The 23,991-nt window shown below is 44.1% G+C and overlaps 1 protein-coding gene across 11 annotated transcripts in view; it reads left to right on the top strand.

Annotated features, from left to right (window-relative positions):
• Nucleotides 1–23,991, top strand: part of NRK (Nik related kinase) — an 87,409-nt gene that overhangs the window by 5,588 nt on the left and 57,830 nt on the right. For 9 of the 11 annotated variants that reach the window (XM_064426705.1, XM_064426709.1, XM_064426708.1 and 6 more), the window contains exon 3: nucleotides 23,805–23,861. In XM_064426705.1, the coding sequence (XP_064282775.1) occupies nucleotides 23,805–23,861 (57 nt within the window). Of the gene's footprint in view, nucleotides 1–20,598; nucleotides 20,622–22,548; nucleotides 22,632–23,804; nucleotides 23,862–23,991 lie in introns of those variants that run through there. The other 2 variants (XM_064426714.1, XM_064426715.1) reach the window with 2 other exon arrangements.

Here is a 23,991-nt window from a genome sequence, read left to right as displayed (position 1 = left end):
TGTCCATCCTCTGGTGCAGATCTGCTGTGATCATGTTTTACTTTCCCTTTGAAGCTATAGGTTCTGGAAGAAGCTTTGCAGGAGCAATTCTGGGAAGTCTCTCTTTTCCCATGCTACCATTTTTTTATTCTTATTTTTATGGATCTTTCTCATGTAAGTCTTTGTGGTGGTAAAGTCTGTGTTATTTCTAGATTGTCATTCAGATACTGCTTTTAATACTACTGAATTAAAAATACATACTCAGGGGCTCACATGGACAGATTAGAAGCCAAGAGAGATTTAGAGGTGCTGTTGGTTTTTACCTGTAAAAAGATCCCAAACCTCCTGAATGTTCTGTGAAATAGTTGACTTTCTTTTTGTGTCTGGGTTAATTTTGTATTGGGAAAGAAAAATTTCAATCTAGTCATCTTTTATGATTGTTGAGTATGAAACAGCTGCTTAATCATGGCAGAAGCAGGAAGGAGCAACATAGTTTGCTTCTCTGCTGCAAAAGAAAATGTTTTGAGCCATCATGTAGCTCATTAGAATGTTAGCTGCCAAAATGTGCAAGAAATATTGACAGTGACAATTTAAAATTGCTCCCAAAGGCTGCTCTCCACTGAGCATGCCAGAGACCAGGGTCTGGCAGCTCTGGGAATGGGGTGGGTTCAGTCTCTGCTCGTTCTGCACTGGGACTGGCTGGGACACCTGAGGAAGGCACTGGGAGAGGGGGAGCCTCTGTGCCTGTGCATCCTGCACTGGAGGGCTGAGGGGCTGTGTGTGACCCCAGCTCCCTGCAAGCACACCCCTAATGAGGTGAAACAAATGGTTAAACTTTGGTCAGACAGATCTGTGTGAGCAGTGGGGTGTTCTGCTGGGGATGGAGCTGCTCCTGGTGGAGCATGGTGGTGGAAGCTGCTGTTGAATTTGCTGATGGGGACAGCCAAGCTGGACAGATGCAAAATGCACATTCCACACTCAGCAGTCAGCTCTTCTCTGTTGTGAAGGATTTTCACCCAGCCCAAAGGCTCAGTGTGTTTGGAAATCCTCCTGCAGACGCTGAGCTCCCCCTGAATGCTCTCAGGTGCTGCTGCCTGGTGGCTTCTCCCGAGGGCTGGCCTTGCTCCCAGAGCAAGGAGTTCTCTCAGGAGGAGGGCAGCTGCAGTGGAACACTGCTTCTGCAGTTCTGGCCATGAGAAGAGAGGCTCAGTCACTTTTGTTTTTAACTTTTGTACACTACGTCCTCTGATCTATAAAATGCTAGAACTATTAGAGTGAACAAATGGAATTCTGGAATAATTTTGCAGTTTGTCTGGTATAAGCTTGTGATCATAAATATTTAAGTTTTAAAGTGGTCTCTGTTATCCATATACTTTACTCATATCATTAGAGCGTGTTTTTATTCTCCTGAGGTGTTAGATTCTTCCATACATTCAGAAACTACAGATAGTAATTTGCACATAATCAAAGAAAAACTTATTTCACGCTAAATAAATTATATTCAGGATTACTAAATTGCTTTGTTGGCTGTGAAGATGATTCATATTTTAATATAAGCAACTGTATAAAAATGAAAATAAAATTTTGAGGATTCATCATTAGATTTGGAAAACCATGTTTAACAGATTTATTGAAGGAGAGTATTATTCATGCTGAATTATTCCAGTTCCACTTCAGAGTCTTTTAAAATGAAATGGAAGAGGTATGAATTGTACACATGACAGTGCTAGAGGTGAGTAGAAATGTTATAAAGGTTTGTGTAGAATAGCCGACTAAAAGCCAGCAGATTTTTTTGACAATTTATGGAGTAGTAGGACATAAATATGCCAGTACTGGCAACTTCAACCTTTGGAAAGTGTGAATTAGATGTGAAAAAAATCCAATGGCACCCAGAATTCATGAGACTTAGGCTTCATTATCTCTTGAAATTACAGGTGAGTTTATCAGTTAATTCCTGGTTTCCACGTGCTGGAATCCAAAGAACAATCCTGTGTAAGAGGTGATTCAGAATAATGCCATGGGAGGTGATAACACTGTCTTCCCTGACAGTAAGGGAGAACTGAAAGTAGTTGGAAATGGTGCATTTGCTGGGAATCAGGAGAATTGACTCTTTCATGCCTTTGTCTCCTCAGTGTTGAGGAGCTGAAGGTCAGATTGTGTCCAGTGTCTGCACCATCTCCACCGAATGCATTTGGGAAAGATAAGTTTCTGAACATCCCATGAGCTATTTCTGGCAAGATCTGTCCATTCTCCTGCCTGTTCCTGAGGCCAGGGATGAGAATGACAATGCAGGGCATGAGCAATTGCTCTCCAGATATGAGGGCCAGCATTTCTGAGGGTTTCTAGAGCTGCTGATCATTAAGGACCTTCAGGCAGCAGAGCAATGGTTTGTATCATGGAGCTGCCAGTGTCATCTGGGAGGAAGTGAGAAGGCTGAAGGTGCCACTGGGAAGTCCCTGGGGTCTGCTGAGCCATGGCACTGCTGTGAGTTCTCTGCTGCTCCTGTTACCTGCAGGAGTTTGCCTGGCTGGGCTCTGTGGCTCTGGAGTGCTGGCTGGTGCTGGTCCATCTCCCTTGAGCAGAGCAGTTCTGTGCTGGTCTGTGCCTGGGTGTTCAGTAAGAACTAAACTCTAAGTTTGGGGAAAGTGAATATTTTTTTCAAAGACTTCTGCTGTTAGTTTCATAACCTTTGATGAGAGGTGTTTCTTCCATAGGAGCCTCTTGATGCATTGTCTGTGTTCCAATTTTCAATGCAGGGTCATTTTTCTGTTGAGTAAATGGGGAAAGGGAGATATGGGGGCAGCTGAAGAGGTTGCCATTTTTGAAGTGTTTGTGTTGCACAATTCTTCCTGAGCTCTGAAGGAGGCTGTGGGACTCTGACAGTTGTCAAGATGAAGAGGAATTGTTCCTAATCCTTCTCATTCAGCTGTGCTCTGAGAGTCCTCATCTTTCCAAAGCTTTCATGGGCCAAATGAGGTCAGCAATGGTGTTTTCTGATGCCAAGAGGCACCTGATTGGGACTTTTGTCTTTTGTATTTTTAGTGATGTGGATTAACCTTCTCCTGGGCTTGCCACTTTCCAGTGGCCTAGGGAAAGAGAGGCCAGTGTCTGTGGATGGTTCCAGGGGCTGATGTTTTTTTGGCACGTGATCTTGGAGGTTGGTGATAAACCCTGATAGATTTGCAGCTGCTGTGTGTGCACAATGGTTTTCTCTTTAATGGAGTCTGGGGGCCCAGGGAACTTGAGGGAGGTGCTCTGGTTTGGAGCTCTGAGTCAGGAGGGGAGAGGTGGTTTCCCGGTAATGCAGCTGATGAAGAAGCAGCAGTGCTGTTGCTGTTGTGAGCAGGGGTGGAAGCAGCCCTGCCTTCCTGCGGTGACTCTGCGTAGATAATATTTCTATTTTTCTGTGGTCACATAAGACTCAGGATGCAAAAAGGAAGCAGGTCTGAGCAAGGAAGTGTATGGGGTTTTGGCTGTTTTTTTGGGGTTTTTTTAGCACAGCTGCTTCTTGGCATTGAATCGCACTTCAGTTGCTGACATGAGTTATGGGTCACTTTGCTGCTGATGTAGAGTGGCACGAGTGCAGCAAAACATAAATACAAAGTTTCATTTATCTTAATTTGAAAGTCTGTTAAGTTCTTGGTATTCCATTTCACTGAATAACTGGCTGATGTAATTGAGTTGGGAGTGCTGGGGGGAAGACCATGGGGGTTTTTGAGACTGGGTAGCGTGTGGAAAGAATCACCTGACCGTGCTAAGTTATGGAGTGTTAAAATCTATGGACTGTATTGTAAACCATAATTAATGGTAGCACCTGGAATGTTAAATGTAAGAAACATTACAGTTATGTTCAGTATAATCCAGATAGTGAATGTGTATAAACTGAAAACTTTTAAACCATCCCTTCTGTGGGTAGGTCAGAAGTAGCCGCTTTCCAAAGATTGTGCCTTGGTGCTGAAATGCAATTGCAGAGTCTCCAAAGTGCTGCAGAGATGTTAAAAATAACACATAATCTCAGGTTGTTTTGTTGTCATTTGTGGTGAGTTACAGTTTTCAAGCTAATCTTAGTCTTCAAGGCACTGAGATTTTGACAAGTCAAGGAGGAAGTCAGTTGTACTCTAGAGAAATGACAAAGTGCTACTCTCTGTTTCTCTAGCAGTTGATAAAAGTGCTTGTTTGTCTATCTGTTTGCTTTATTTTGGTTTTTGGTTTCTTGGTCCTAAAATTAAGAGGCAGACACAGTTAAGAGATGAAGGGTTTTTACTTTGGTGCTTAATGAGGATCTGTATGGTGCAACAGTTCATTAAGGTGGAATACACCGAAATGCACACACACAGTGGATCACATTTACAATTTTACAGACCTTGCAAATTAGCATATCTAATGAAGGTGCCGCAAAGAGAAGCTTGAATGAATAGTGTGACATGTCCCTGTCCTAAAGTATTCCCCCAGACAGGTCTAATCCTGCTTTGCAGGATGTGTTCTAGAGGGGGCCTTGGTTTCTCAGGACAGTGTAGGGCTCTCCAGCCTCAGCTGTGGGGCCGTGGGGGTGTTTGGTCTCCTGGCCTAGCAGAATACCAGGACTGTGCTGAGATACCAGGCTGAAAGAGTTAAGAGTATGTATGCTTTGAGTATGACAATACATAAAAGGTATAGAAAAAGAAAAGGCAAAACCCATCATGGCAGCAGTAGAAGAGCTGATTATCTTGTTCACATGAAAAACTCATTAATTACAGCAGTCAGCAGTGTATAAAGTCACTGCCAACAGTGCATGGGATGGAGTCAGCAGCTCATTGCACAGATCCTTGTGCAAACAAGTAATGGAGATTGTCTGCTGCTCCTGGCCATGGGGATGTCCCCCAGGAGTATGTCTGAATTTAATATGTGCTGCTGCCATTGTAATGAGATATGAAATGCTGTTTGCTTATGAATGGGTTGCCTTGAAAACTTAAGCATGTAGGGCTGCAATCCCAGTAACACACTAGAGAGGTGTGGGTTGGGGTTTGGTATTTAACTTCTTCAATTTTTAATGAGACCTTGAAGTCTGCATACTACCAGGTGTGTTTCTTCATCTTCTCTCAGTTGTCTGCAAATCCTAAATACACTCCCATAGATGTTTCCATTTTCTTGTTGCTTCCACACCACAATTGTCCTTTTCCTCTCCCATCAGAACAGGTATGCAGTTGGCACCCTTGATACAAGGAGGGCAAACTGTGTTGTAAGAAAAAAATTGTGTACCATGAGAATAAGTCACCACTGGAAGAGGTTTCTCATGGTGATTGTGGAGTCATCCTTGCTGGAAATATCCAAGGCTGTTTGACACTGTCTTGGTTAATGTAACCTAAGCCCCTGCTTCTGACAGAAGGTGTTCCCAGAGTTTTTCTTTTCCAATCTCAGTTTTGAGTTCAAGACATACATACTATCAACCCAGCCTATTAGAGTGTGAATTCCTAACTTGGAGGATACAAAAACCCCACTTTTATATTAAATATTTATATCTGCATAAAATAGGTCGTTTATGGCGTGTATTCAGTTGTCAGAGTCAGAAGCATTTTTGTGCTGGGGTTTTTTAGGGATTTGGTGTTGTTTGTGGGTTTTTTTTAACCTTGCCTTCCCTGCCTATTTGCATGACAGGGCCAAACTACATTCAGCACTGGATTTTAAAATAATGGATCAAACATGCGAAATTAATTAGCAAATTGTGAAGTCCTGGTTCTAGTTAGTGAATATTTCAGAGGAACTCGATTAAGATTCTTAGGAGCCAAACTAGTTTATCAAAAATAGAAGAGTAAGGATGTGAAAAACCTCTCAGCTGTGGAGTGCCTCTATACAATAAGGGCTCTGACTGAACAGAGCAATGTACGATAATTAGATGTGCCATTAGAGAGTACTAAAATCCTTGCAAATAATTTGTTGTCAGGCCTCCTGCTTTCAGCTCCTCCATGTTTTGGACCTAAAACTCCATGTGGGAGAGTGCAGTGCATTTTCATCCTAAACTGTTGGCATTTTGAGCTCATGTTGCATAACACTTCAGATTTTGTCACTGGGTCATGCTATTTTGAAGGTAAGAGAACGTGCTAAAAATGCACTGGTGGTAATATGAGCATAGTAGGAAGTAGTTCAAGCTCTTAATTCCCTGCTCAAGCACTTTGCTGTGCTTCAAGCACCTCAGCAGTGACATTGATTTCAGTAATCCAGATTCACACCAATGTGCAGACACATCAGCAGGACCAGTGCTCTGGGTCTGAGCTCTGCAGTGTCTGACCCACTCAGAGCCATTCTCACTGGATACAATATATAAACCTGGGGAACTTGGGGAAAAATTGTAATTGCCTGTTTGTAGTCCAGAAAACCATGGCTGTGACAGTTAATGAATGCATGACATGATATTACTTAATTTTAAATAACAAAAAATCTAGTGTGTTGTTTATAGATATTTGAGCTGATTCCCAAGGCAGGTTAGCTTTAGTAACTACTTTTTTCACAGTGAACTGCAGGCTGCAGGATTTTAGAGCCTGGTGAGGATATATCACCTGATCTGTGTGTCTCTGACTCTTTCTTAGGGCTCCTGATGAATTGTACTTTCCAGGTCTGCTTTAATGCCCTGAGGAGTGCATGTGTGTTTTTTGAAAGTCGTTCTTTGGTACCTCTGGGAAATAGCTAATAAAGCATAATAAAAGGAACAACAAATCAGTTGGCTTCCTAAAATGAAGAAGAAACTATTTTTCAGCTGTTTGTAGTATACTTTTTGTTTTTCAAAATCCTTGTGTATTTTAAGTGTGCCCTTGCAACCTTCTGAACCTTGTGGAATTCCTGAAACATTTTCAAGATTTGCTTTAGAAACACCTTCTCAAAGGACATTTATTCCCCATCCCCTACATCCTACCCTTGAAAACACAACATTTTAGTAACTTCTAAGATCTTACAGCTGAATAGTGCAGAAGATACACTCTGTAGCAAACTGTGACCTTTTCAGTGTCCTGCATCAATAATGTTATTAGCTGCTGTGCAATAGCTGGCGTGTGTTCTGGGCAGTGCCTTTAGGAGCCCCCAGTGTGTGAAAAATGAGCTTTTTCATAAAGGTAAGAGAGGGGCTGAAGTGGGCAGCTGTGGCTCAGGAGATCTTGCTTCTCGCCTCTGCTTCCCATTATGGCTAAAAACCATGAATTTGCTGGAAATTGAGCTTTTAGTGTGAGTGTAGCTGTTAAAATGGAGGCAGGCCTTGTTTTTGTGCAGCATTTTGGGATTGTGGTTAGGAGGAATCAGTGTGCTCATGGAGGTGATTTGTGAAAATTGGTTAGCAGCCACTTCCTGAACAATGTGCTGTTTGGAAACTGTTTCACTTGAATCCAAACTTGGGTTCAGGAGAAACCAGAGTGGGAAAATTTCAAGAAACGAGTTGGCTTTTGTTTTCAAACTTTGCATCAGAAATGTCAAAACATTACATTTAATTTCCTTCGTTTGAACATGCATTTAAATTCAGCAGGATGTTTAATAGATTGGGGAAAAAAGGTACAGTCGTACTGAAATAATCTGGCATAATAAAAAGAAATGTGAATATTAATGTGAATTATTCTGATTTTATATTCTGAGAGGAGTGTTCACAACCAAAAGCGAGACCAGTTGGCAAAATATTGACATTTTGGTGGTGTTTACTGAATACTGGAATGTATTAAGTTCTGTTTTCTGACTATGTGGTTGTTACATCTGATATGAGCTTTTTTATGCAATTTTTTCTTGTATCTCTGTTGTTTAAAATGGAAACATTTAGAGGAAAAGGGCAGAAGAGAAATGTGTGATGGCCTTCTGAAAAGAAAATTCCTCAAGTTCAGTAAAATGTAGATATCTTTCTTATTTAGTATGCTGAATTTGGCAAGACATTTCCCCAGTATTTAAAAATAACAAAAGAGTAACCAGTTTAGTAATTATTTCTGTTGCAGTAGATTTGTCTACTTCTGTTTTACTCTTGGCTTTAAACCTGTGAACAATTATACTAAAATATGCAACAAAACCATCATGAAATAAATATGCATATGACTTAGATAATGGATTCTCAAATGTATTATTTACACAGATTGTTCATTATGTTGTCTTGTTATATGGAAAAAGGAAAGAGCTAGAAAAAAATAATATTTGTTTTTTGCAGTCTAACATGAAATATTTATCATAACAGGCTTCTTGCAGACATTCTGCCCCCAGAAGCCAAATTGTGTCAGTAGATATCTGATTGCCTTTTATTATGATCAGAGGGTGAAGTTAGGAGTTGGGGGCCACTGCTATCTCTTGTGCTTTGAAAATCAAATTGCTCTGGTGGGGTTTACAGTTTTCCTGTGTTTCGCCCTGCAGAAGAGGACAGGCAGCAGCAGAGCATGACTGGGGGCACCAGGCCATTCCTGCTCTGGGATGCCTTTGGGATGAAGGGTGGTTTGTTTCCAGAGGCATGGGCTGTGCTTTGTTGTCCCTCCCCTGGAAGGTAGCCAGGTTTTGGAGCAGCACACTGGGGCTGGAGGAGCAGGGGTGCCCCCTGAGCCCAGCACAGCCTGGCGTGGCTCAGGAGGGGGTTTGAGCCAGAGAATGTGGTGCACTGAGGGCACACTGGGCTTTTTGTGCCTGTGCAGATCAGCCTAAGCAGGTCTGAGGTTTCCCAAAGTCCCTTGAGCTCCTGCTGCTGCTGCTGGGTGGGGGCACGAGCAGATTGCTGGGTGCCCAGCTGGGACAGCTGCCCTGGCAGGGAGAGGGCTTGCACGGGGAGAAGTTCCATGTATGGCGGCCTGCTCTCCAAAAATGTGCCTGAAAATGGATGAGGGAATAAAGAGATGCACTAACTTGCTTTTGGACACTTGGGGAAAAATCAGCCAGAGCTCTTTTGAGAAGAGGAAGGTACAAAACAAAGACTGAAAAATCAGGTCTCTGATAGCACATGTTGGAGAATAAAGAACAGAGAGGCTTTTGGACTCAGCCTTTCCTCTGTTCCCCTCTTCCTTTCTTTACATGATGTTAGTTTCTAGGTACCCACCTGTTGGAAGACTTTGCATGGCCTGCATCCCTGGCTTGCATGGTGGAGTTACAGTGTTCTCATGCTGGTGAGGGAATCAGCACTCACCTGTGTGAGTGCTCAGGTTCCTGCCCATGTCTGCAAATTACCTCCTGCATTCATGAGGCTGTTCAGAGAGTCACAGCAAGCTCCTGGTCAGGCCTTATAATGTCATTTGGCTTTCTCCATCTGCCAGAGTCACAGTTCTGTGACCAGGAATGGAAGGAAATGGCCTTATCAGAGCTGGGTGGTGGTTGGAGCCTGCATGGCACCTGCCCTGTCTGTCACACAGATGGGTTTTGAATGTCATAGTGAGTGTGTGAAATATCTGGCTGGCTAAGCTTTTGTGGTTGCTGTATCCTGCACTGTTTACATTGTTCTGGCAGACCTCTCCCTTTGAAAGTTATTAATATTGAAACAGAGCAATTATTTATCACATGGAGATATCCTTCTAGCCCAGCTCTGTCAGGGTGGCTGGGAGGCTCCAGGCAGCTGTGCTGGGATGGAGGCAATGCTGAGCCACACCAGGGCTGGACAGGGATTGTAGGTGCCCCTGGAGTTTGGGCTGGAGATGAGACTGTGGTCTGTGAGCTGTGGTTCTTAGTGGGGAGCCTGTCTGGTTGAATCCTCGGGTGTGTAAATGCTGCCTGATCCTCTGGAGGGGTTGTACCTTCAGACCAGGTGAGCCAGCAGTGGTTTTTTTTCCTTTCTGGCTTCCTTTATTGCCAGGCAAGCAGCACGAATGTCATCATCCAGTGCCCTGTTGTCTGAGCTGTCAGAAGCCATTGTGTGATGTGAAAAGTCCCCAGAGATTGCATGAGGCATTTTGAGTTCTCCTTATAGAACTGGGAGCATGATCAGAAAGAGAAATGGGGAAGCTGCTGCCTCTGCATTTCCCCCAGCCTGGGGCAGGCTGATGACTCTGCATTCTCTAGGTGTATTCCAGGGGCTGGCTGTGGTGTGATGGGCCTCATCTGTCCTGCCTGCCAAGGAGGACATCCATGTATAAAGGACTCTTTATTGGCAAAGAGTGTTTGCTCTACAGGAGGTGACACAGTGGGCTTTGCACTTTAATTTTTTTTGTTATTCCCCCCATGCTGTGCCTGCCTTTGCAGCAGTGCCTTTCTGCAGATGTGCTGCTGAGGTTTTTGGTCCCTCAGGTGGGTCTGTGGGTGCTGGGCTCAGTCTGTAACAGGGCGTGGGCCTGGACCTGCTGGTGAAGCAGAACAACAGCTCTCTTGAGGTTTGCAGAACATAATTTCTTTTTTTTCTTTTTTTTTTTTCCCCTGGTGAAAACAAGAGGAAGCCTCAGCAGGTAGGAGGTTGATGCTTTGCCACAAAATCATGTTCTCACATGAGGGTAAAACCACTAGCTGGACCCACCCCTGGCTGTGGGCAGCATTTACTGTACCAGTTAGTGATAACCATGTTCTCTCTCGTTGGATCATGAGGCATATGAATATTAAATTACTCAAGTTAATTGCTGACTTTTCTAAAACAAATTCTCTTTTAAAAAGAAGAAAGAGCTGGTAACAGAAATAAACAGAAATTTTCAAAGAACTGTTCAGTAATCTCCTTCTATTAAAGCTGCTGTGAAAGTGGACAGAAATGGAGGTATGCAAAAAAATGAGCATTTTGATGACTGGTGTGGCTGGATCAGTGAAAGGAAAATGACAAACAAACCTGATTCAGGCCACTGAGCATGTCCACGCTTAACAAAATTGAGCTGGAAATAACATTTCTAATTAAACTGGGTCAAACCATGTATGCAAACCAGGTCTTTAAAAATAATTATGTGAAACCTTGTTTTTTTCCAGTCCTTTGAGCATGATGTCATTTGTTTGACCTATTCAGAGGGGAAGTTAAGTGCTAACAGTGGCGTGATGGTGCTTTGTGCTCACCTTGCACTCATCTGGTTACAGAGCAAATGGCAAATCAGAATCAGTGCAGGCAGCCAGGCCCTAAAGATGACTCAGTGACTAATTTCAGAACCCATTTCTTGTCAGGTATTTGTTTTTCTGTAACTCTTCCGTTACTGAATGTGTTAGGTTATTTTCTTGTGCAAACGTGTCAAAAATAGGTATTTTCTGTAAGCCTCAGTGATGCAGGGAGGAAAGGAGTTTGTCTCCTCTGATTTGCACAAAGCATGCAGGAATTGAATCATCTTGGAGACCAGATTTAGCTGGAATGGGCTGACTGGTTAAAACATGATTAGATGCAAGAGGACTGCAATCCCATACATTCTGTTTTCTTCTAAAAAACCCAAAAAAACTGGCTGAGCTTCTGTCTTTGGTAGTGCAAGTTCATGTGCTCCCCTGAACCTGAAGGTTTAGAAGGTAGAAGGCAATGCAAAGCAACTGGGAGATGGCTTTTCTGGCATGGGGTTTTCTGTGCACTTTGATATGTGGGTTTTTTTAAATGACTCGTTTGTTGTAAATAGAGACCAAATAATTTAAATTTCTGTTATTTAAATATGTGCATTGGCAGTGCTGTAGAGTTTTAGTTTATCCTGAAAAATTTTCCTCTGGCACATAATCTCATATTTATCCAAAGCAGCAGTGAGCTGTTGGTGGTGTATTTTGGCATCTGGATGTGGATGATGGAATATGCAAAGGAGCTGCAAAAGGCAGATTTTTTGGAAACTTGTGGATGGTTAAACTTTTTAAGCGATTTTTTTAAAGTGAGCACAACTAGATGTTAAAGCAGAAATGCTAGCTTTTAAAATTTATACTCCACATGTAAGCCAGCAAGTTGCTGGCATTGGCAGGATGCCTTGTGGAATGTTGAGGTTGTTTTGCTGTTTTGTTTTAGTCTTTCTTGACAGCTGCTTTGGATGTGGTGCAGCTGCTTGGACAGGCTATTGCTGTTAAAAGGTAAAGGAAGCACACAGGGTTCAGAGCCTGGAAAAGGAGAAGTGGCTTTAAGAGTCTGTCCTGGGAAGGGTTCTGGTGCAGCTTCACTGACACCTGAGGTACCTTAGGCCAGGCCAGGGGATTTCAGTGTTTCAGTTATGAATATTTCTCTGTGTGTTTCTGTGCACGCCCTTTGGTGTGTAGTACCTGTTCCCTGTTGTATTTGGTGTGGAAGAAGTTCATGGAGTTTCCCAGTGCTGCCTGTGAAAGCTTCCTGTGGCACAGCAGCTGGCAAGGCTGAGTGAGGGCAGTGCCATCAGTCCTACACCTGTGAAGGTGAGCATGTCCTGGGTCAGAGCAGTGAGAGCTCTCAGTTTCCATCTGTAGGTTTATGGAGAGCCTCATTTCCCATGGGCTCTCAGCTGTGGGTGGCAGCCCTGCAGAGCTTGTCAGAGGTGCTTTTACACGAGTGGACACTCTGCAGCAGTGGCTGAGGTTTATTTCTTGTGTCACAAGCTCTGGCTCAAACCTGTGAGAGGATCTGTGCAATCACACCTTTTCCACCAGGCAAACCATTGAAAATACACTTTTTTTTCATTGTAAAGTGGGGTTTGTTTTGTTTGAGAAATTTGACTCTTTATGAGACGAATTCAGAGCTAATAAACTCAACAGCAGAAATTCCTTAGGACATAGAATCATTAAGGTTGTCTGGTTGACTGCAGTGGGGCCAGGAGTGCAAGAACCTCAGTGCTGGGACAAGCCATGGTCAGCTGCTGGTGGGAAGTGCTGCAGGGAACCTTTGTTAGGTGTGGCCAGCAGTGCAGGGGAGGAGGGCAGGGGCCCCCAGCCTGTGCTGGGGCTCTGCTGCTGTTTCACCCACACACAGCTCACTGTGCAGTTCACTGCTTCATCTTGCCCTGCACAAAATTAATTTGGCTTGTTTAAACAGGCCGAGACAAAGAGATGAGAGTTTCAAAAATCCAGTTAGGGCTGTTAAGTAGTTAATTTCAGGAAATTATTGGTACCTCTTGTGACCAGTTCTTCCAATGATTCACTGCTGCTTTTGCTTCATGTGTGCTCATAATTATGCTGAGCTGCGTTGCTTAAGGCTCTGTGGTTCTTCAGCTGTAATGTGTTTAGCCATTTTCTTGAAATTATTCTGCAGGGGTATTTATTTCTTTCTTCCTCTCAAGAGCTCACTGTTCATTTCTGCCCTGCTGTGATTGACTTCAATCCCTACAAGTAATACAGAAATTGAGAAGATGAAGCATTGAGCAGTAACTGCTTGTAGCTGTTCAGGAACTATTACTGTGCATCTGACCTGTAGTTTGCTTGAGAGGGGAACCTTTGCCAGCCAGGCTTCTGCTGTACAAAGCTGATTAGATCAGTTTAGAAAAAAAAAAATGACACCACTGCTCCTTATGAATTCAGATTTTTTTTTTGTTTTTGAACTTGGAATCTCCTCACTGTTTTAAATTCATTAGAAAAGCGAGCTATCCTTCACTTGTAAGACTAATTAAAAGGGTAGTCTGGTTTCATTTTGGAGACTAACTTAACACTGAAAGCCTTTCCAAACATTTAAGTAATTTTCCCTTGAGTTTTCTGGACCATCTGGCCAATAGGATTTTGGAAGGAAATGGGAATTGACTGCTGCTGTGAGATCAGTGCCATGTAGCTCATCTCTTACAGAAATAATTCAGAAATCTGGAGGCTTTTGTGTTTTTTCACAGACTAATTGTGTTCATTAACTCCCTTTTAATTTTTGGAGAGGATTCACCGGGTAGAGCCAAATGAAAAGGCATAATTATGTGCTCTTTTTTTTTTTCCTCAGTTAAATGCTCTGTGAAGAGTTTGGTATGTGTGTAAAGAATATGACCTTTCCCTAGGCAAACCTCAGATCTTCTGAACTTGACAGTATTAGTCAGCAGAGTTCTTGAGTTCAGGATTCACCTCAGGTGAACAGAGTCATAGGGAGGGTATTGGCCAAGAAACACTGGAGGCAAGGCTCTGAGGCTGTAAGTGAAACCTTTTAATGCCATTTAGTAACGAATGTTAGTCCTGGGCTGGCCACAGTGTGTGAGCTGTGCACACTGCAGAGGTGCGTACCTGCATGGCACTGCGATCTGGGTGAGAAAAACACCACCAGAACTGCAATGGAAAAGTAAATCACCCTTAGGGTTGTTGTAGCTCTGTCATCATTTAGGCTGGAACTTGCAGCTGTGTACCCTGCTTGCCTCAAAGCCTTTTTTTTAAAAAAAAAACTCCAACAACACAGTTTTAACCTGTGCAGAGCCGTGTCCATGTTCTGTATTATATGGCAGAGAAAATTCAACTACATTACAGTTGCTGTTTACAAGAATGCTGAAGGATCTTTAAAAATTCAGTGAAATAAATGCTAAAAGCTTAATATGCACACAAGGTGGTGTTTATGTGGGAGAGAAGGCCAATAAAGCTGCATTACTTAAAAAGCTAAAAGATGACTCTCCTAACATGAGGTTTGTAATTGCTGTGTGCAGCTTAACCTTTGTAGCTTTATAGCGATGGTGAGCCAAAAAACCTTCCTTTGAGGGATTCTTGCTCCAAAATTCTGGCCACCCATCAGCTGACCTCCTGCAGTCCAGCCCTGACTTCCTTTCAGCAGGATGGGGCTGGCAGGACACCCTTAACTCCTTGTGACCTTGTGCAGCAGAGATGTGCTATGAACAGGTTTTCTCTAGCGTCGTGCATTTCTGCAAAGGGATGTGTATGAGTCAGGCAGCAGCAATTCACTGGGCTGGGGGGATTTGTACCTCACCCCAGACTTAGCTTCTCAGCAACCCCTGTTCTGCAGAGTGAGAGCCTTCCAAAGGCTGAGGCTATTCCAAAATTTGTTTATTTTTCTGGATGAATAGACTTCTGGTGCAGCAGACCTTTGCTGTTGTAAATCACCGCTGGGCTCCCAAGTGCTCTGTGGGACTGGCTCTGTGCCAGGGCTGTTCCAACCCTCCTGTTCACAACCACAGGAGCCTGGGACTTCCAATACCCCATATCCCCCCTGTCCTGTGCCCAGTGTCCCCAAGACAGAACTCCCATGGGAAGAGGAAAGAAACCCATGTCTGCAGAGCCTCTGTGCCCCTGACAGGGGTAGCAAGCCCTGGTGGGGGTCTGAGGTCGGAAATCTGAGAATGTTTCTACAGATGTGAAGGGATGTAACAAATGCCAAAGTCCAGGATGAATAGCAAGGCTGTTACTTGTGCAAACAGTGATATTTAGGCTCAACGAAATGAGTTTTATGTCTCAATAAATGTAGTGTGAGGAAAATGGGATCACTGCACAACCTGCCTCTCAGACCTCTCCTCCTATTCACTGTGCTGCTGTCTGAGTTACTCAACCCACATATGGCCCCAAAATGTTGCTTTCCTTTCCGTGCTGGCAGCAGTTCCCACTCAGGGGCCTTGCAGTTCCCTCTAAACTCAAGCACCTGGATGACTTTGAACAGAGGGGAGCTGGAGCTTCAGTGTTTTGCCATGCCCTCAGATGCTACTGAGGTATCACCAGATGGAAACTGGACCACATCACAGTCAGTGGGAGTCTGGTTCTTCACCAGGAGCAGCTCTGCCTCCAGTAACCCTGTGACCCCCAGCCAGGCTGACCCCAAATGTGCAGGTGAAGGTTGTTCCTCCAAGGTGTGTGCTGCAGCTCTCAAGCTCCCACTGGCACCCAGGACAGGCCACCCTGGTTTTACCTGCCCCAGGAGAAGTGTTCCTGCTCATTCCTGCTCTCTCTCTTGCACATTGCTCACATTGTTCAGACACTTCAAGTAGAATTTTGGGATCTAAAGCATCATGTCTCCATGTTAGCTGAGCAGGGAGAAGCCACAGGAATGGGTGCTTCCCTCCAAATGAGCATGGAGCTGCAGAAGATTACATGGGATGTTCTTCTGCAGACACCACCCACTTCAAATAAGTAGAGGAGAAACCTCTATGGCTAGAATGGTATTTTCAAAAGAGCTTGGTGCTTTTCTTGGTCTTGCTGATCACAGTGAGAATGACCCATTTGGGAGCAGGTTTCAGTATCCCAAAAGATCAGTCCCTAGTCCATTCTCATACAAGTATGAGTTGTTCATGTTTTGGATGAGGATGGTAATCTGATCAAGTGAACATACTGATATTGCAAAAAATGTCAATATTCAAACGTGTTCATGAAAGAGCTTGAATTTGTTCCTTTGTTTCATTTTCTTTTCCCACTGGTCTGCAGTCAGACACAGACAAACATTAGGCAAAGCAAACAATCTGTGTTTCCACTCATACAATGGGAGGAAATAGGAACTGAAAGGATAAAAAAAAACCTGGACAGAAAAACTGCTTCTGGTGCCTCTTGGCTTTTACAGTTCAGGAGGGTTGTGGTACAGACATTTACAGTGGGGATGAAAAACTGTTGTTTTCCTCCAGAGATCAAGGTGGTTTGATCTGGTCCTTTTGAAATGACCTTTATCCATCCCTCCCTTCTAGACAATGTGCATGTGGGTAGAATTTTAAGTGACTGATAGAGGTTATATTTTCTAATCTCTTCTCTGGGCTAATGTGTTGCTATTTTAGTATATAGGAAGTTCTCCTATACCACTGCCAACTTGGTTATCTTCAGTGTATTATGATTTACAGTGATAATTTTGTTTGTTTCTTTAAACATGTGACACAAGTAGAGGCCCTGAGAGAAATTCCTGATTTTGTTTTTTTACATCTTAACCCTGAAACATCTATTCATTTGGAAAAACTCATAAAACTACTATTTTCACTTTGAGTGAGTGCAAATACATTTCCACTCCTGATATGAGGGGGGAGAGAAAAGCAATGGGAGGGATAAAATGACATGTTTTGCACATAAATAGGGTGGTGGTGTTTGCGAGGAAAATAATTTGGTTTTTTGCTGAATATTCAATACACTTTACTACTTAAATGTGATAAACTTTACAAAATTTTATCTTTTAATTTGGAATGCAGTGTAACATTTTAGGGTTTTTAATTCATTTCAAATCCCTTTATAAATCATATATGTCACTAATATTTCTTCATTAATGTAGCGGCCTTTGTCTTACAGAGCACAGAATGTTACTAATTAACTTTCATTCTTTATGTATCTACATGCAGACATTTTAGCGTTTGGCGCTGATATTTTGCAACCCAAGTTCTGGCGTATGTGAAATAACACTTGACTTATTGGTGTGGTCTATACCTAAAGTGATACATTTTAGCTGACTGCTTAGAACACAACTAATCACAGAGTGGGGTTTAGCATATGGGAGACAAAAAGGACCAATACAGCATAAACCTTGAAGAGCATGCCTTGGTTATCTACAGCGTGTTACCATTTCTGTTGTTCACCACTGACCAGCAGAGGACAAGGGTGATATTTTGTAGTGTTTAGGTGATGTGCTTTGCTTTCCCTGGCAGGAAACCTTTGGGGTTGGCTCTGAAGGCAGTGTTAAGTTGGAGTCTGCCAGGCAGTCCTGCTCCAGCGTGAGGGACTGTGCCTGGTGGTGTCCAGTGTTGTATTTTCTGAGAGAACAAAGCACCTTCGTGTTCCTCCTGCTGGTCTCAGGAGCGGGTGCTGAGTCTGCTGTGTGCTCTTCCTCTCTTCAGCACAGTTAACGGCAGCAAGGCTACCCAGAGTGTCTTAAAGCAGCATAGGGAAGAGGAAATGCAATATTTGGCTTTGCTGCCCAAGGGGTGTTGGGTGAGACCCGGGACTGTCTGGAGATTGTGTGGTAGATGTGGGGGTGAACGGGCAAACGTGTGGCATCCACACAGCCAGCACCAAGGCACTGCAGCTGGGCTGTGGTTCTGTGGCAGAGCCTGCCTGCTGCACTGCTGCCATGAAAGCAGGCACAAGGAAAGAAAGAAAGGTGTGCTCCAGCTGGGAGATGGAGCTGAGGGTTCCAGAGATGACTTTCCAAAATCTCAGCATGATAAAGAAGAAAAGAGATGCTCTAGGGGAATACAATTATTTGATTTACAGCCCTGAAATACAACAGACATCCAGAGCTGGTGTGGATGGATCACCAAAACTTTATCATGTCAATCAGAGGAGGCTTTCTGCAGCCTGAGTTTGTGATTAAAAGGATGAAGCTGTAATCAAAATGATAACTGTATTCCTACCTGGCTGGTGTCCCGAGCTCTTTGGGGGGAGTTTAAAAAAAAAAAGAGGACTTTGTGACAAACTGGTGCCCATCTGTCCAAGACGTTTGTGGTTTGAGGGGTTCTGTGCACTTTTTTGTGGTTTTGGGGGTTTTTAAACTATCAGAGTTGACGTGGATTACATGTCATAGCCTATGATGAAATGAATGGTTCCTGAAATCCAGTGCTAGTATTCAGTGCATGACTTAATCTGAACTTCGCCTTGGGCCATTAACTAACAAAATCAAGCTATAAGCCCTTAATCACTTCTTCCTTGGAATATGTTCCTGGAAGATCCTTTCAGGTTTTGCATTACTGCTGTATTTTTAGCTGAAGGGCTCCAGCCATGACTGCCATGCTTTGTCTCACATGGCTGCAGGTGCTGAATTGAGACGTACGGACTACTCTTGCTGATAGAGATCACCTAAAAACTGTCTTAGGTGACACAGCCCCAGGTGTGCAAGCCCTGACCTCTTGTTACCATCATGAAGACTCTGAGGGACAGCAGGATGCTTGTATGAGGAGCCTTTTACTGCAGAACAGTGGCTGTGTCTAGGCTGCTGCGTAGGAGCAGCATATCTGCAGGTTTTATGTTTTGGGGTTCTCCCTGCTGTGCTGACCCACTGGGGAACACTCTGCAGCTGCATGGGAGGCTGCTCCTGCCTGCCTGCCTGCAGTGTCAACAGGCAGAGCTCATGTTCCCCCTGGCTCTGGGGCTGGGGTTAGCAAACATCCCTCATCCCTTCTGAAGAACTGGGTCTGAGTAGAGGAGTCCTGTGCGGGTGGAAAGGAAACAGAAGGATTGTGACTTCATGAAGGTCACGTGGAATAGGACACAGGGTTTCCTGGATCCCTACACAGAGCATTGTTCACTCCATGCATTATCTCTTAAAGGCTTTTCTTGTATTTGCAGGATGGAAAGGGTGGAGAGGAGAGGGGTGAAAGGGTGGGGACCAGTCCCACAGGGCACAGCAGCCTGAGCTGGCAGGCTGCCAGCAGCTGCAGGGCCACACAGATGGGCTCAGACTTCAAAGTTCATCAGTGCATTTTGAACAGGAAATCTGATTGCTCGAGTTCACTTTCGGTGAGAGCTTGCAGCCACGCAGCTGTGCTTTCACCTCGCTCCCAAAGGGCGGGTGGCCACAGGCTGCATCTGTTATCCCATAAGGAATGTCTGGTTGAGAAGGACCTTGACTGCCAAGATCCCACACCTCCAACAGCCGCATCTCACTTTACAATGCAAGTCTTGAACACCCAGAGAAGGTCCTGAGAGTTAAAGTTGTGGTGTTTAGCAGCTTTCAGGACTACACAGGCAGGCAGTGATGGGTCAGCCAGGAGTCCCCTACCCTTGTGCTAACAGTGTGAGCTGCTGGTGTCTGTGCCTGGTAGAGTGTGATTGGTATGACATGGCCCTTCATGTGGACACAAAGCTGCAAAACTTTGTGTCCACATGAAGGGCCCCACAAAAACTTGAAGTGTCCAAGTCTTCTGGTTTTTGGGAGGTATCCCTCCACACAGGCACCTGACCTCCTTTCTGTGCTGCTTCTGCTTGCAGACAAGGAGACAAGGACATGGACAAGAGCAAGGACGTGTTGTGTGGTGAAATGCACCAGCTCTGTGCTGCCTTGGTGTCCTGCAGCAGGCAGTCCCTGCCTTTCTCCTGCACTTTTTCCTGCTGCGGTTACACGGGGACAGCTCCAGCAGACAGGCCAGGACCACGTGAACATTAATGAGTGCCTCTTGCCAAAAAGGAAGCCTGTGGTGGGACTGCCGTGGGCTGCCTTGGCACGGTGTGCAGCACTTGAGTGGACAGCTGGCTTCTGCTGTCTGGGCTTGCAATTGTCCAAATCTGTCGGATCCCAGGTGGGGAGAGAAGCTGATGGGAGCTGCTTCCCACCCCCAGGAAGAGAGCTACGTGCAGGATCTGGGAGGGAAGCTGTCAGACCAACCTCTCTGCGTATGACTTGTAGCCCTGTAATCTCATAGGGACCTTGGGTCTCTTCTTGTAATCATGGCCTGAGCCAGGGACAGTCCAAAATTTTTTTTGGAACCTAAGAGGAAAAGGTGTTGTACGTGACTGAATGCATCATTTTGTAAATATACTTAATTCATGTAAAGCCCCTTTATCAGCTAATAGCTGGCTGCTAATGTTGACACTTTTGTTTGATGTCAATAGAAAAGTACGTGTCTTGACCCTTAGTAAAGGGTATAGATAAGCATTCCTTTATCTCAGGTGAAAAGATAAATACACATCCAACAGAAATAACATGGAGCAATCTATTCCATGTATCTCTCCCTGCAGAGATAATGAAGGGTTGGAGCTCATCAGAACCAGATCTTTGGCATGAAGCATCTCCCACAAGTCTGGCTGCAATGAGCAGTGTGTAGATTTGAAAAATGTGCGTGCTGGCTTCAGGTTTGCTGAATGTTACTGTAGTGACTAACTGGCAACTACAGCAGACTATGCGGAAATATTTTCTGGAGGAGACCAGGAATTTAGTTGGACTCAAAGAGAATTATTTCCAGCTTGGATACCTCATCAAAATGAAGGGTGGAACTTCAATTTTAGAAAGTCATTGAGCCTCAGAATTGTTCGTGTCTAAGGTCTGTGTGAGCTTGATAGAATTTGATGCTGTACTCCTGGGTGGAATATGGGTGTTGCAAGTAGCTGTTGGCTGTTTTCACTACATTCTCCAGGGCTCTTATACTGAGTATTTGGGTGAAAGATTAAACCTTTAGTTAGGGAAACCAGCCCACAGACCATTCCAGCCCTCTGCCCAGTTTCTGGGGAAGTGTGCAGTGAAGGATCTTGGATCACAGCAGGCTGAACTCCAGTGATCTGGAGAGGATGGGCAGTGGCAGAGTGAACAGGGGGCTGGGAGGGCAATGCCTGTTGTTCTTCTCAGATCAAATCAGCCAGGATGAACTTCAGCATGTCTTGTAAGTGAAGTAAGTGAATCAGCTGATCTCATTTGGTTGGGAAAAAGTTAAAACAGCCAGTTTGCTCCTAGAAGCTTTAAACAAAAATGAAAACACTACTTTTCTCAAAACAATTCACACGTGCTCAACTTAGTGGCTTCAGCAGAAGCAGCAATGTGAGAGTTCTCATGAACTCCGGCTAACCTCTGAGATTTATTGATAAATTAAAAAAATAAGGGACCAGCACTGAAATCTTTCCTTGCTAAGGCATTACTCTCTATCAGGGCTGGGTTCAGGATGTTTACTGCTTCTAGAGATGTTAAGGAAAATTGACTCCAAACAGTTTAAAAGACCAGTATTGAGAAATCTGTAATTTTTTTTCTGAACTGCCAGCACAGTCATAGTCTGTGCCTTAATGCAGGAGCAGGATTGAGTTGTGCATCTTAGTTAACAGGGACATATCTTTTGAGCAAAGGTGAATCAGAGCCCTCAAAACAAAAGGACTTGGTGTTTTCTTTCCCATAAATACTGATTTTCCAAACCTTTTGGGGGGTTAGTATTCACATTTATAGAGGTGAGAGCAGCAGATTTTCCATCCAGTGGAAATACCTGTGGCAGCAAAATGACCAATATCTGTTACAAGAGGGACAATTTGACCAGGAGCTATGCTGTGACACCAGGACTGAATGCCAAGCCTTTCCCTCTCCCTTATTCTGATGAATATTCAAGTGCACTGTTAGCCTAGTACTGATTGATTATTTTTCAGTAAAGAAGCAGGTTTCCATGCTTCACCACAGTTGTGAAAAGCAGTGTTAGTTCTTGGTCCTTTGCAGAACCTACAGCAGTCCAGGGGAGACTCCTGTTTTCCATGGGCTGGTGACCTGGTGCGTGGTGTCCAGAGAGCTGGTGCTTGTCTCAGACTGACCCTGGGGTGCAGACAGGGTGGCTGTGCTTTGGGGGAGCCCTCTCCCTGCATTGCCCAGACATTCAGTGGAAATGGGAACATTTGCAGACAGTGGCTCCAAGAGAGGAGCTGTGGCTGGGCTGAGGGAACTTGCTGACCCAACACCAGCATCCCTTGGGCTGGCACTGGTGACACTGGCCTGTGTGGCCTGGGGAGAGGGTGCCCTGTTTGTCTTCCTCCTGAGGTCTGTGCTGATATCACAGCACATCATCCTCTCATTCTGCTTCATGAGAAAATGCTTTGCAATCCCAGGAGTGCTTCCATGGAAAGAAGACACCTTTAAATGTACAAAAAACTCAGCAGGATTTAGTTTTTTGTAAAAGAAAACATGACTGTGACATATTGCCTGAGAATGGGGAATAATTTTTCTTTGATGCAAAATTGCTTAGTCTTAAAAATAACATTTGTGTGCACTTTTGTGCAGATAGAACCTGGGTTTTAAAATTACATCAACCCAGCTTTTAATTTTGTGGGTGTAAATTGCACCTGCAAATCATTTTGTCTGCAAACTGCAGCATTTCATATTTGATTTCCTGATTTCCAGTGGCTTCCTTAACTGCTGTCAGTTAGTTATTTTGATGTACAGCTTTGCAGGCACTACTATTTCGGGAATAAAATTGCGGTCTCAAAGCTTCAAACCTATTTCTGAACATCTGATGGAAGTGAGAAGCTAGGATGCACAGCAAACCCGCTGTATATTCAAATATTTTGATACTATCTGCCAGTGTGAGGTCAGTGCTGGTTATCGTGGTGAAGGGCTTCATCTGTGGTATCTGTTGAGCAGCTTGACCTAACCAAAGCAAGAAAAACTGCAGCTGACAGCAAGATTCGTGGTGGTGGTTCTTGTGAATCACATTTTGTCACTCCCAGGAGCAAGTTTGCTCTTTTAATAGCTTTATTTCCTATTACCTCCCTTTACCTAGCTGTGTTTTCAAAACCAAGCCTTTTCCTAGTCTGAAGTTACCAGCTGTCTGTTGTTTAAAAGTGACTCTGGGGTGTGGGCATTCCACAATGAACTGTGTACGTGTGTAGGCACCCACACAGTCAAAGCCCTGGCTTACTTCTTCCCCACCACCACAGAAAATTACATTTTTCATTTCAAAGCTCTTGCATGATTTTAAGAAAGTAGCTGAGATGCTAGCTGAGTAGTAGCTGAGATGTAGTTAACTCAGCTGAACTGAGAATTATAAAAACTAAGCATTTTGAAGTAAAAAGCATTAATTTTTTTTTATTTTAAGTCAAAAACATGCAAACAACTTTAGTTTCTTGGCAGCCACAAGGAGGTTGCCAGATTGATGTTCTGGAACTCAGAGTTTTGGCTGTACCCTGAGGTGTGCCAGGACATGTCAGGGGTCAGGGTGGGGACAGAGCCAACTGCCCAATGCCTTCCAGCTTCCCCAGCAGCCATGGATGGCAGGACAGGAACGTGCCTCTTGTTCAGACATTCTGAGACTGTGCTGAGATTTCCTGGAAGAGGAGGCTTGAGGGCTGGCATCACCTGCTGAGCAAAGTTAGATGGAGACCCCTGAGCTTGTGCTGTGAGAACAGAGCTCTCCCAGCACTGCTGCTCCCTTTGTGCTAAAAGGAAATTCAGCCCTGTAGAGGTAACTCTGTTAAATTCAGAGCATAGTAAGGGTGTGGCTCTGGTGACACATCACCAAACTTCACCTTGAGTCACTGGAAGGTTGTTTGGTACATAGAATCGTAGAATAGTCTGGGTTGGAAGGGATCTTGTAAAGGTCACCTAGTCCAACCCCCTTGCAAGGAGCAGGAACACCGACTAGAACATTGCCTTGAACATGATTGAAAGCAATTAGTCAAACCTGGTTGTTACAGGCCTAATTTGCTGATGTATTCATAGTTTGCCTACATGTTTTACATAGTGCCTTCTGTTATTTTAACAGGGTCGCCATGTTAAGACTGGGCAGCTGGCAGCAATCAAAGTGATGAATGTTACTGAGGTGAGTGCAAAACCAGAAATAATAAGGTCATTGTCAAGCAGCAAGGAAAAATAAATAATCAGATCATGAGAAGGTGGACAGCTCATGAAAGAAGATCCACTGGTGTAAGTTATGGTTTCTCAGCCCTGGT

This window comes from Passer domesticus, chromosome 7 (assembly GCF_036417665.1).
Source record: "Passer domesticus isolate bPasDom1 chromosome 7, bPasDom1.hap1, whole genome shotgun sequence".
Classification (NCBI taxonomy): domain Eukaryota; kingdom Metazoa; phylum Chordata; class Aves; order Passeriformes; family Passeridae; genus Passer; species Passer domesticus.
Note: the sequence above shows the minus strand (reverse complement) of the source record. Positions and strands in the feature narration are given on the sequence as shown.